This window comes from Dermacentor albipictus, chromosome 8, assembly GCF_038994185.2.
Source record: "Dermacentor albipictus isolate Rhodes 1998 colony chromosome 8, USDA_Dalb.pri_finalv2, whole genome shotgun sequence".
NCBI classification, from domain to species: Eukaryota; Metazoa; Arthropoda; class Arachnida; order Ixodida; family Ixodidae; genus Dermacentor; species Dermacentor albipictus.
Genome location: NC_091828.1, coordinates 44421388 through 44434646, shown reverse-complemented (window position 1 = coordinate 44434646; position 13259 = coordinate 44421388). Strand labels below are relative to the sequence as shown.

At 49.5% G+C, this 13259-nt stretch overlaps 1 protein-coding gene across 1 annotated transcript; it reads right to left on the bottom strand.

The window, feature by feature from the left end:
- Window positions 1-4673: 4673 nt before the first annotated feature.
- LOC139048752 (ubiquitin-conjugating enzyme E2-17 kDa-like) lies at window positions 4674-12547 on the bottom strand. The gene is made up of 3 exons (XM_070523315.1): window positions 12300-12547; window positions 7307-7646; window positions 4674-5191 (listed from the first exon to the last, which is right to left on the bottom strand). The coding sequence occupies exons 2-3, from the start codon at window positions 7505-7507 to the stop codon at window positions 4943-4945; spliced, it is 450 nt and encodes a 149-aa protein (XP_070379416.1). The 5' UTR covers window positions 7508-7646; window positions 12300-12547; the 3' UTR covers window positions 4674-4942.
- Window positions 12548-13259: the final 712 nt, after the last annotated feature.

Here is a 13259-nt window from a genome sequence, read left to right as displayed (position 1 = left end):
GTCTTCTTAGCAGCTCGAGTCGATATGCTCTCCCGCATCATTAAATCCACTGGTTTCCCGCTCACGTAGGGTCGGTCGAGGGTGCTCCCCTGAACCTGAATGAGTCTGCTCACGAGGCTGCGCGTGACCTCACCGACCGCGCTTCCTCTGCAAGAAGCACCGACTCCCCTCCTCCCTAAGGCCACAGGGACGCTCCCGCTACTCACAACGAGATTATTAAATTCTTCTACATGTCTAGAAGGGTCTTTCCACCCCCTCACCCCAAGTTGAATAGGGCGCAAGTTGTTTTGCTCAGGCTTCTGCAGACCAGCACGTATCCGTGTCTGTCCGTTCTCCACGAGGCTTACCCAGACGTGTATCGCGACGACGCCTGCCCCTCCTGTGGGCAGACCACTCTAGCGCACATGCTCTGGGAGCGCGGGTTGACATACCCCAAGTTCATCAAGGAGGAGTGGGACTCGCTTCTGCGTAGCCCCGCTCTAGAAAAGCAAATCTTGGCCGTCCGGCGTGCCCGCGACCGGGCCGGTGGGCTAGACCTGCAGGTCCCGACGTGGGACTAGCCGGGTGCGCGACGAGTTCGCGTCCTCGCCGGACCTGTAACAAAGTTATTCACTCACCGACTCACTCACTCAGTCAGTAAGTGAATAATCCGAATCTGGCATGTTTCGTTGATGCCGCCCAGTACGAGTGCTCTGATCACTATGCCGTAGTTTCGGTTGACCCTAATGGCACTCTCATTAATTCAGCATCCGTGCGGAAGGTTTCTTCAACAGTAGCCGAGCAGGTTGCTATAGCTATAGCACTGAAGGACCCTCTACGTTCCAATATCTTTACAGACTCCAGATCGGCAGCCCGAGCTTTCGCCTCCGGGTCGATCTCAAAGGAGGCGGCGGCCATCCTCGGCAGCGAGGGGGCTGCTGGTTTTCATAGCATCAAATGGTTCCCGGCCCATATGGGAATCAATGTACACTCTGAGCTTGTTAACGCCAATGAGTTGGCCCATGACTGTGCGCGAGGTCTTACACACCGCGGCGGTTCAGGTGGACTCACGGGCGGCGACTTAGGGCTGTACAGGGATTCGCTTCTCACCTTCCATGAAATCTTGACACATTATCAACTTGCTCGGCGGGCCTTTCCGCTACCACACCCTAAACTTAATAGACCACAATCGTCGGCGTTTCGCATGCTTCAAACGGGGTCATTTCCCTCCAGGGGCAGATTCAGTCACTTCGCGCCTAATGTAGAACCCCACTGTCCAGACTGTGGGGAGGCCTACTACTCCTTGTCTCATATGCTCTGGCAATGCCCTGCGTTACGCAGCTCATCGCTAACCACTCTAACCGACTGGGAGGCAGCCCTTAAGAGCGGCGATCTCTCAGAGCAACTACGGGCTGTCCAGAGGGCCTGCGACAGGGCGGAGGACCACGATCTTCCGACCCCGACGTGGGTGCGGCCCGCGACGGCTACGGGGACTCCCTGAAAAGGGAGGTACCCTAACGCCGGTTCCTCAGGACCATTAATAAAGTTCTTTGTCTGTCTGTCTGTCACTCACTCACTCTGACCCCGCTTCTCATTAGGACATCCGTCACTGGCGCTGGTGTCTGTCGAAGAAATCCCAAAGTGCTTTGCGAGAGGTAAATAAAAAGTTACCTGGATTACCTGTCAATCGAAAGTAGTTGTCCGTGCGAATATTCGATATTTGTAACACGAGAGGAATAGTCTCTGCTATTCGATTAGTATGCGATTTTACGAATTTACTAAGTTGACGAATATTTGTTTCTTTCGAATATATGGCGAATAAGTGCTCTGGTCGCAGTCTAGCATGGAGGCTTACAGAACGATCCATGCAAGAACCATTCCGATTGATTCGGCTGCAGGGTAGCTGCAGCTTCGGGGCAGGACTGCCAATTTGGAGGCAAAGCTCACAGATAATTTTCTGGAAATTATTTCCAGTAATTTAAAACGAATGGCGCGCTTTTAGTGTGCACACACACACGCGCGCGCGTATATGTATTGTAAAGGAGATTTGTTAGGGTTCGTAGCGACCGCCAGTTCTACGATGCACCGAGCAGTTCCCGAGCTCGAGCTTCTGCTGCGTGCTTGATGCTGCCGATGCTGCTGACCCAGTGCGCACGTTCGTTATCTTCCTAACAATATATATATATATATATATATATATATATATATATATATATATATATATATATATATATATATATATATATATATATATATATATATATACACACACACACATATATATATATATATATATATATATATACACACATATATATATATATATATATATATATATATATATATATATATATATATATATATATATATATATAATTTCCCCACTCGCACTATGTTTTCATCCCATCAAAACAATGTAGTTACGCACTTATTTCCTTCAGCGAAAACACTGTACGTGAACCTGGAACAGGCTGATCCCTTCTTTCAGTGCTGGCATTGACATGGTGCCCCACATGATTGAAGCCAGTTGTTTAACATTTAGGACCACCTTAGTTCACCGGACATAGAATTGTGAACAATGTTAAATGCATGTGCCAATGCACAATATGCCGCTTTTTTGCTTGCCAAGTTATCCCCATGCGAACTGGTTTAAAGTTGAAAAAATATATTCGATTCGACATTCGGTGGTCGTTTTTCTGTAATATTCCTATCTAAATCGATTCGAAAATTTCGCTGTTCAAACGTACCTAGTTGTAAGTTTGACCTCTCAGCCACTACGCCGATGCTACAGCAGTAAATACCACGCCTGAAGAGTGCGGTCGCGCCACTAGCGGATGTGATAGACTGACGCCATGTTCTGCCGTTTTTCTATAAACCAACACCAAGACGATAGTACTTAAGCAAAGCTAGGCGTTAAGAACACACAGGCAGGACAGGACAGGGGAAGAAAAGACAGATCCTGTCTCCCCAGCCTATGACCGGGAAGCACGACCTCCACAATGATGTGTTATCGGCAGGAGATTGCTCCGTGGTCGTAAGCACCTGCGAATGTTCACTCCAACCGATACAGCACTAAACAGTGCATTACTATTCATAATATGGAGCTGGTGGTGATGCTATATTAGAAAGAAGGTGCGCTTTGTAAAGCTGCGATTGGCTCACGCTTGGCAGTGGATCTCTAAACTAGCACATCGCTGAGAGAATTTAAACAATGTCAGGGGTAAAAATCGAAAGGCAAGATTGGAAATGAAAATTAAAGCGGTGTCGCTCTTCCACCTGGGGTGCCATACAAATGGTACAACAGTATGATATGCGTAGCCTACTTTGACACTGTGCTTTGGCTGCACAAACCGCTGGGGAGTATACAAGGTGTCCCACGTAACTTGAGCCAATAATTTAGAAATAAAAGGCGTGTCAGAAGCGAATTGAACCAAACGCTTCCTATTCGCAATAGCCTGTGGTAACTCAGAATCGTTTGTTTTCCCCAAAACTGATCATTATTTAACTTTAATTACTCAACTTTTTAATTACTCGCTTATGGTCCCAAATATGATGCGCAGATTTATAGAGCACCTTCAGAAAACCCCGATCGAGTTGTTTCCTTTACGATATGTCTCACGTAGTCCTTCTTGGCGGCTTGCAAAGACAACCCGGGAAGTATGAAAAAATATACGTGACGGAGCCTTTGCGCAGTGGTATTGTGCTGCTCTCATGCCTGCGTTTGGTGAACAAAGTCGGCTGCATCATGGTTGGCGATGAGGAAGCGGCAGGGCGTTCTTTGTCTCCTCGGCAGCGCTCGGCCAGCATCATGCATTTTCGCCGTCATCCGACGGGAGCCAACCTTGTTCGCCGAACGCACGCTTGAGAGCAACACGATACCACTGAGCAAGCGCTCCACGTGGCTTTTTTTCATATTTCGCGGGCTTTATTTGCAACCCGGGAAAAAGGACTACGTGAGACGTATCGTAAAAGAAACAACTAAATCGGTGGTTTCTGAAGGTGCTCTACAAATCTGCGTATCATACTTGAGTAGGATCCTCAGCCAATAAATAAAATTTTAAGTAATTAAACTTAATTCGTGAGTTATGGGGAAAACAAAAAATTGTCTGAGTTACTATAGGCCCGCTATTGCGAATAGTATGCGTTCGGTTCAATTCGCTTCCGACGCGCCTTTCATGTTTAAATTCTTGGCTCAAGCTATGTGGGACGCCCTGTATACGTATGAAATGCTTTTGACTTGCTTAAGCAGTTGAAGTGTCAAAGCACCTTTAAACTTCGCAAGGTGCATGTTTTGCGCATAACACACTCTTGGAGTATATAAGCGCGACTGAACGAGTACGTAGAAAGAACCAGACACACAGAAGCGCTGTGTCTGTGTATCTTTATTTCTATGTCCTCGTTCAGTCGCGCTTATACACTCTATCATGGATCCTAACCGACTAGCCTACCAACGTGCTTTAACACTCTTAGAGCCCTGAAATATAGCAAAGGTGCGGTGAAGGTGCATTATGGTGGGCTTGAGCGAGTACGCCCATTTTTGAAGGTTACGGAAAAGGTAATGACGCTGGAGGAGTGCTTCTAAAAGCGCACCCACAAGGGAACAATTTCCTTCAATACGTGCGGTGAACACGACCGTTGTCTAACCGACCACATAAGTATACTTTCGCGCTCATGTAAGGACGCTTCTACGAGGATTAAAGTGAGCATACTAGTTTATATCTTTATCAAGCGGGCCAGAATGCTGTATTCGCAGTTGCCTAAAAATTCTTCTCCGCTATCGGCACCTTCCCTCGAGCCTAATTCAGCACAGGATCACCGACGGCGAATGCAAAGTCACCGCTTGGTCGACGCGTCCTCACAACATAGGCCCGCCTAGTCTTTTGCACCCCCGTTCGCAACAACAGGCAGGAGCAGTGGGGGATCACTCTCCAAGCCGGCATGGCGTCGCCTGGACCTGTGGTCCCTACTCCATGGCGTAAGTCCTGGTCCACTCCCTGGCAGTGGTCTCGTAGAGACCCCGGTTGTTTTTGTACACGGACGCCACTCGGGGCATGAGCGGGTCGTCCGGGTTCGGGTCGCACATGAGCACGCAGATGGACAGCAGCACCTTGGCGATGGACAAGGCCGGCGACCACTGCGACTTGAGGATGTCCAGGCAGATGTCGCCGTGCGTGCTGATGTTCGGGTGGTAGATCTTGGTGATGAAGCTCACCTGCGCCAGTGCAGGAAAAACAGTTTAATGCGTTAGCGTTCTTGGGGCACTTCCCGGGGTCTGTGTATATATATGTATGCATAATGTTGTGAGACGTTCTGGTGCGTAATGAAGTCGTACATCTCAGGCAGTGCAGACTCGAGGCTTCGACTAACTCGCCATCGTCCACTTCCTCGAAGCAGTGCATACGGCTCGTGCTTCTCCAGCGCAATTATCTCCCCGACGAAAAAGAGCCTTCCCGGCGACCTACGAGTAGGATAATACAGGTGAGTTGTGGTAATGCTTTAGGCGCTCAACGTTCACAATTTCGCGCCCTCGGCGGTGCTTATCCGTTGGTGGCTCGAGCGGTTCCACCGTATAGTTCATAGGAAACGTTCGATTGACCACGCGGTAGGGGCCCTGGTACTTGGAAACGAGTTTGCGCGAAACTCCATCGCTGAAGGCAGCGACCCAAAGTCAGACTAGCGAGTCAGGAACATAGGGTGAAGGGGCGGCGAGAATGTCCCTACTGGTAAATATGCGGGCGAGGTATCGGCATTCTTCCACGCGTGCAGCAGCTTGGGACAGGGTGGTGGACTCCGTTGTGTCAGGGTGTCAACAGGCGTTTGGTGTGTGGCGACACCACTGACCCGAGCACATCGGTGTTGGCCCCTCCCGCGTTTAACGGTACGTGTCTCAGCCGCGTCCGGGGAAAAGGGGATCCTGGGGGTTGATCCGATGCTGCGTTTTAGACCTTTAAGGCCCCTCGGCGCAGGCAACACACTTCTCGGCTTCCCGTGGACAGCACCCCCGGACTGACCCATCTGGGGGAACTTGGTCGTTGCCTTTTCCTGTCCTACTCTCCAATCCTAGTCTTTCTCTCTCACTTTCAATTTTTCCTCTCTTCTCCTGTCTCCTATTTACTTCCAAATTTCTAGGCAGCGAAGGTTAATCGTTTGTAGAGCAGGATCTCACGTCGGCTCATCGTGATGTCACAGGAAGCAGATACACGTTTCAGTTGCGGTAGCTTATTTATTGGTTATTTAAAATTATTGATCAGTTTCTAGGCAAATTGAACCACCCTACCGGTGACCGGACCGTCAGTGCCATTTTAAAAAGATTAAATCCTAATTTGGTTAAAGAAATGTCGGAGTTGCGCTTTAAGGGTGTTTTATGGTTTCTAAAACTGACCCTTCTACACCCGTTGGAAAGGGTCCTTTTTTTTTATTTCACCCTTTCTCCCAATGGGTGTTTCCCAGAAATACGGACTACGTTTTATTTTTAGGCGATATATTTTACCACTACTCTAGTCTTTCATACGTCCGGCGAAGCGATCCCGAAGTGTTTTCCGAAACCCTTATGAAAAAACAAACAAAAGCGTTTTCCAGTCTGGATTCCAACTGGGGGTCTACAGATTGCCACTCGGATGCGTTACCTCTCAGCCACTCTGCCGAAGCAAGCACCTGCAATAATACAGCATCTTAACAGTGGAGTAGCGCCTTAGCTTCTCTCATAGGCTGATGAGACATGCTATTCAGTGTTTCAGTTTATCTATAAATCAGCACCATGGTGAAACAATTTAGGTGAAACTAGCATAAGATGTGAAAGGCAGAAAGGAGAAGAGGAAAAGGTAGTTCCGTCTTTCCATTTATACGAGTTATAAACACATTTACATGTGTGAATACGTATGCGTTATATATATATATATATATATATATATATATATATATATATATATATATATATGTGTGTGTGTGTGTGTGTGTGTGTGTGTGTGTGTGTGTGTGCGTGCGTGCGTGTGTGTGTGTGTGTGTGTGTGTGTGTGTGTGTGTGTGTGTGTGTGTGTGTGTGTGTGTGTGTGTGTGTGTGTGTGTGTGTGTGTGTGTGCATTCTGGGGCTCTCGTCGACGAAACATGCAAAAGCCCCGCACGATAGCGATTGCCTGACTGCTGACGTTTTGCACCAGCAACTAAGTACCATATGGTTGGGCGCCGCAATAACGCTTGGTTAAAATTTGTGCTACAAGATGGCGCCACCAACGCGGCTGCTTCACGTCTACGTGTCACCAGTGGCTCGGCATCCAGTTGGCACGGACAAGTTAAAACTCTATTGACGCAGCCTATTCTGCGTACAAACCTTGGGCGGCTTAAACGGGTAGTCCTTGGGGAAGACGATGTGGAGCCTGAACACTCCCCCCTCGAAGGGGCTGTCCGACGGACCCATGATGGTGGCCTGCCAGTTGAACAGGTCCGAGTGGTCGATGGGGCCCGCCGAACAGTTGGCCGGTGGGTCACGGCTGATGTCATCCAGCTCCTTCTTGATGCGCTTCAGAGCCATATCGCGCGCCGGCTGTCGCGGTCACTGCTCGCTGACCGGTCACGAGGGCACCACGGTCACGTGGTACGCGTGGCCTATGCCGGCAGACGACTACCAGATGGGGAAAGCGACTGGTCGCTGCTGGGCTTCGCTGGTCGATCTGCGTGTAGGCCAGCAGGGCGCCCAAGATAAACAACATCGAAGAAGCCTTCCCAACCCGGCAACATTGGTGCTGTTTACAGTGCGGCGTTTTCAATTCACGCGTGCAACCCAGACAATGCGGTCATTCTGCCGGCTGTACACACTCCCGTTTTTTTTTCTTTATTTGTTTCGGAGGAATTATATGTCGTAAATAGTGTTAAATACTGCCATTTTCCTTTGTGAGTTACAATGATCGCGAATAAATCAGAGCAAGGATTAAAACTGCAAGTGAAGCTGAAGAAACAAGAACATAGGACGGTACAATAAATGCACTATATTGCAATAGCGCATGTGTTGCACCCACCTTCATTTGCTTCACGTTCAGTGCGTCGTACCAACAAGGCCGAATTTCTACCCTTTCAAAGAATAATCCCTAGGGCTTTATGTGCGATAACTCCACACTCATTGTGAGACGCGGCGAAGTGGGGTAGAAAGGGGGAGCGCTGAACTAAAGCCCAGTTTAAGGAGCTTTGCGTTGAACACCAGGAGGTATATAAAAGGGCCCAGAACCACTTGTTATCGAAGTGGAGAAAGGCATTGCAGTTGAAAATAGGCTATTTCTAAAACACTTTATCGCAAAAAGAAAGTACTTCAATGCGTTCAGCAGAAGCGAAGTTATTGGCAATCAAACACGGCCTCAGCTGTGCTCCCCCCTTCCTTCTTCAATGTCTTGCACTGCGAAGACTAATGTCCAAATTTCACCGTGGCGCGCAGTTTCAATTTCATTTCAGATGTTAACGTAGACGTCACGACTTCCGCCTTTGGTGCCTACGTCGCGCTAAACATACGCGGTTGTCCTCAGCGAGCCGCAGTGCGCTTAACCAGTGGACGCATGGCGGCACCTCGCGGCGACCGCGGTATCTACGCAATGTTGCTGAGAAGCCGACCGCAACTTGAATAGCAGCCGTCTAAGGGAATGACGAAATAAAGAGTCTAGAAGAGAGCGAGGACAGGGCCTTCTGTTGAGAAGAGATCGTTTGAGAGAAAGATGACTTCGCGATCCGCTTGCAAGCCCCACGCGCCGCGTATACGACAGCAAAACTTGGCTGAGATGTTCAGAGCAGCGTATGCTACCCGCGGGCATGTTATTTCACCAAGATCAACGGGTGGTTCAGGGCCCCTTTAACGTGCACCCGGCACGGGCGTTTCTGGCAGTCTGCCTCTGCAGCCAGTGGGCTACCACGGCGGGCAATCGGCGCAAGGACGCCTGCTACGAACAGTACGTAATTACAAAGCTCTCACGAGAGAAGCAACAACCGCGAAAAGCATGCTGCACCAACAGAGTTATTGCATATGCTTTAGTGGCGCCATGCATCCATCCGCGCTCGAGAGAGTGAGAGAGGGGAGAGAGAAACAAAAGGAATAGTTTTTGACCAGATTTGTACCGCAGCAGAAGATCAAAAAAGACGGACAAGGAGAAACGCAGTGTCCGCGTCGATTCACCATTGCTCGTCAACATGCACCAGCTAGCCTAGCGGCGTATCATTGCGGTATCAATTGTACAGAGTGATCATCTTTACGTTTTCTGGAATTTTTGAAGATCGCCTGTGGCAGATAGCATAATTCTTGTTCTTGGGCTCGATTATTCGAAAAGGCGGACATCAATGGCACGCGAAATCGAAACACATAGCCAACTAATTTTTAAAACATCACTAATTAACTTCTTAACCAATAACGGCACAGATTGCAATTTACGAATTGCAGCCAGTGAGCTTTTATTACGTATAAACTCGAAAGGATGACACCAGTCTCGAGATATTTCTCAAAGTGTGGAACGAAATACGTACACGTGCGTTCCAGTTACTTTTGTGCTTCAATGCATAAATGATCGTTTTGTTAAAATAGCAAGTGGAACAGCGAATTTTTACTGCAAGCTTGGCGGCGTATATCCCAGAATTGGCGTCAATCTGGAAACTAATTTCATGTGGATATGCCTTGCAAACTCACTGGCTACAATTCCCAAATTGCAATATGTGGCGTAAAGTAAATTCGAAAGATAATTAGTGGATATTTCTTAATTACTTGAATGTGTGTTTCGATTTATTGTGCATGTAATGTCCGCCTCTTTGAACAGTCCAGCTCAAAGACTGTATAGTTATGTTATCTGCAGCAGGCTATTTTTAAAAATTCCACAAAACTTAAAATTATCATCCTGTATGATCGCTCCAAGCGAATTTTCACCGTCGGCGTCGCAGCAATGTTCCGTATATTTTTAGCTACATGTTTGCCACATGTTTATCTGTGCCTCATATACAAGGAGATGCTGCAATATTCAACCGCCAAAGTTGCTAGAAGGCAGGAAGGCAGTGTATTTTCTTCTTGACGGAGCTATTCCTCAGTATGTTTTTTTTTTATACTTGAAGCACGGAAACAAAGGTATAGTACACTTATTTCACAGCGCGTGAATTTTATCTTAAATCTTTTTAAAAGTTGTGCGATTTCGCTGACGCCGCTCTTTACAAATAACGCAGTGGCGCCTCTGCGATGCCAGTACAGGCTCTGCACGGCGTGTGAAAACTTTTTTTTTTAGGGTGTCAGAAATGCCGGCGCACCCGCGCATGTCCCCTCCATACGCAGCTGCGTGCACAGTTAGGGCACCTCCGTCCGAGGAGTTCAAACGCAGCGCAAGGCATCGCTGTCGCCGTCAGTGCTTATCAGCCTTCGGGAAAAACTGACAATTTTGGCGTTCAGAAAGGATGTGAAGCTATCTGACGGTTCGTGCAGGGAAGCAGTCGACCAAAAAAAAAACTCAGTCTCGTACTGCCGCGCCGTAAGCAGCAGCCGCCCGAGAAGAACGCCCCACGCCCCTCGCCTGATCCCTGGGCCTCACGTGCGACAGAAGAGGTCCACGGGAATAGACACCCTATAAGCGCCCGCTACAACGCTGGCAACTTTACTGAGGACTGCCACCTGTCGCGTATAGTGGAGTCTATTAGGCCACATCCTCCCTCTTTCTCTACCATCTTTCACTACCCATTCCCTCTCCCCTGATGACGCTTCGCCGTGCTCCCTGACGGGTTGCAGAACCAAGCGTCCTTCCTTTCCCTAGATCACTATCATCATCACAGAAGGGGGCGCGCTTTCGCCCCGCCTTCCTCGCTCGCGCACCGGAGATTGAGCCGCGTTCATCGTCTCACCCTCGCGCGCTTCCGCTCGCACATACAGCATACGGCGAGCAGCGACGATGTTGTCGTCTTTGGATTGTATACGGAACGTCACGGCGACGCCGACGACGACGGCAGCAATGCGCCAGGAGAGTCCGTCAAATTAGTGTCACAATAAAAAAATTTCAGTGCCCTTCCGCTTTGTGAATAAGGGTAACCAGCGAAGCTGTGTAGTGGGCCTCTCAATGGCAAGCTGCTACTCCGCCGCGGGTCGGCCCAGCGTTGCACTATCATATGGATCAGCCAACGTATGAGGAGTTCTGTGTTAACACACAGACACGATCCTGGAGACACGCTGGTGACGTCTCGAAAAGCTGACGCGATGAAGAGCGCCGCCAACGGCGTTGCAGGCGTCGCGCCTCTAATACGCACCTCGATGGCGCACAGAGAGAGAGAGAGAATAAACTTTATTCAAGAACCGCGCTCCGGGTTCGCCCACTTTGTTCTACTTGTCTGTCAAGCCGAGCGTCGTGATGAGCTCGATCATGGCACGTACGTAGTCGGAGGAGGAGTCCGCCAGCCACTCCTCGAGGTCTACGGGTGGGTAAGAGTTGGGGCAAAGCTAGCCTGAACAGCGAGACGGCTCCCCGGACAATCCCACAGAATGTGAGCATTATCCAGGAAGCCGCCACATGCCATGCAGATCCACACTTCCAGCACTACATACAAGGTTTGCATGGTAAACCTGCTTGCATGGCGCACAGAGGTGAGACTGAAACTCGCCGGCGTTATTCAGCGTCCAACGGATCGCATAAGCTATGTTCACGTTCACGTTCACCACGGCATACTATATGCGTACAGCCACTCAACAGGAACGCTAACATGCGTGCGCAGAACGCCAGAAGTGGACGCTGCCCTGGCTCCGGCAGCTAGAGCCGACTGAGCGGAGTGCGATGGTGCGTCCCTTCGGCTTCGTCGCTTTTGAACGCAACCGCTCTTTGTGTCTCTGCGAGCCTTCTAATCCTCTAGGCACGGAGAATTAGACGAGTGCCCCATGTGCAGCTAACCGAGCAGTGCGCAATAATTTTAGAGCGATAGCTCTACTACTCCTAGTGCAAACCCAGAAAGCGCCTGGTTCCGTAAATCTGACCTTCAAGCTCACTCAAGGTCAAACTGTGGACTTAGCCTGCCACTACCGGCGGCTGCTGCGTACGCTGCGTGGGCGGCCGTACCTTGAAAGCGATCTGCGATGTGTGCAAAGTGCACCGAGCGCTGGTAGCTTCGCATGCGCTGTGACTTCCACGTCAATTCGCTCGCTGCTGCTGCCGCGCCGAGCAGCGTCTGTGCCCTTTCCCAAAGCAAGCAAAACCGTGCTATCACTCATCAAACTTAGTTTAACGGCGTTCAACCACGGCAATTCTTTCACTTTTTCATGATAGCGGTATACAAGCTCATAAACGCAGATAAAATGAAACGAATCGAGCGATTAAGGTATACGAAATGCGTACATGTCCGGACGACTCGACAGCATGACCTCCCGGACCACTTCGCCCTGGCAGTTGTCGGCCCGCACTTCTGCACGTCGATGACCCGCCGGTGTAAAGCGGTGCCGGCTTCACATGACGTGCTGAGCAATGGGCGCACCCTGGGCTCTTCGCGGTGACCGCATCGCCGCCCCCCGCTGACTCCGCCGCCTGTTCAGCCGAGCGTTCCTTGACAACGTCTTCGGCTTCCTCTACTTTGTCCGAGCATTGAAAATAACGATAATGATGAGCCTAAAGGCACATGTGCCCTATACCCACTAACGGGTATTTCCTTCGCTCTTTCCCTTCACTAAGCCATTCCGTTCACTAAGCGAATCCCTTCGCTTTTACCCTCGAAAGGTCGGCCTCACATGTGACCTCTGAGACTCGGTGTGCTGGCCGAGAACGTTTGCTTTCCGGTAGTCTTTAATCGATACGGGGCCACTTGTTCGGCTACCATGTACTTCCTGCATAGTTTCCTACAATAATTACTAGAAGAAACTCTGACGCCGTAATTGTTCAGCCACCAAGGGAATGATGGGCAGTACATCGATTTGTCTGATTTTCGCGCTTGTGGATTCAAACGTTATTGTGGCTTTGTTTATTACGCTTTATATACCTTCATCGTTCGTAAACTTCAAAGAAATCCGTGCTTTTCGACGTGTGTCAGACGTTGCTAACACGCACAGTGGATACTAATTCAATGGTTCAGCTTGCCGAAGTGGCCAAATCGAAACGCGCCAAGCATGGAGGAAGGAAAAATATAGCAGGGAACATTACGTCACGCATCCAGCCTTGGCATGCGAACGCTCCGTGAAGCCACAGTGGTGGCTCAACACGCGACCTCTTGCGTCGAGATCACGGAGCAAGAATCGAGATTTGCTGAGAGGTTTGGTTCCCAGTAGCTATGCCAATAATCCTTATTCGGTGCGCGCTTGTCCGACT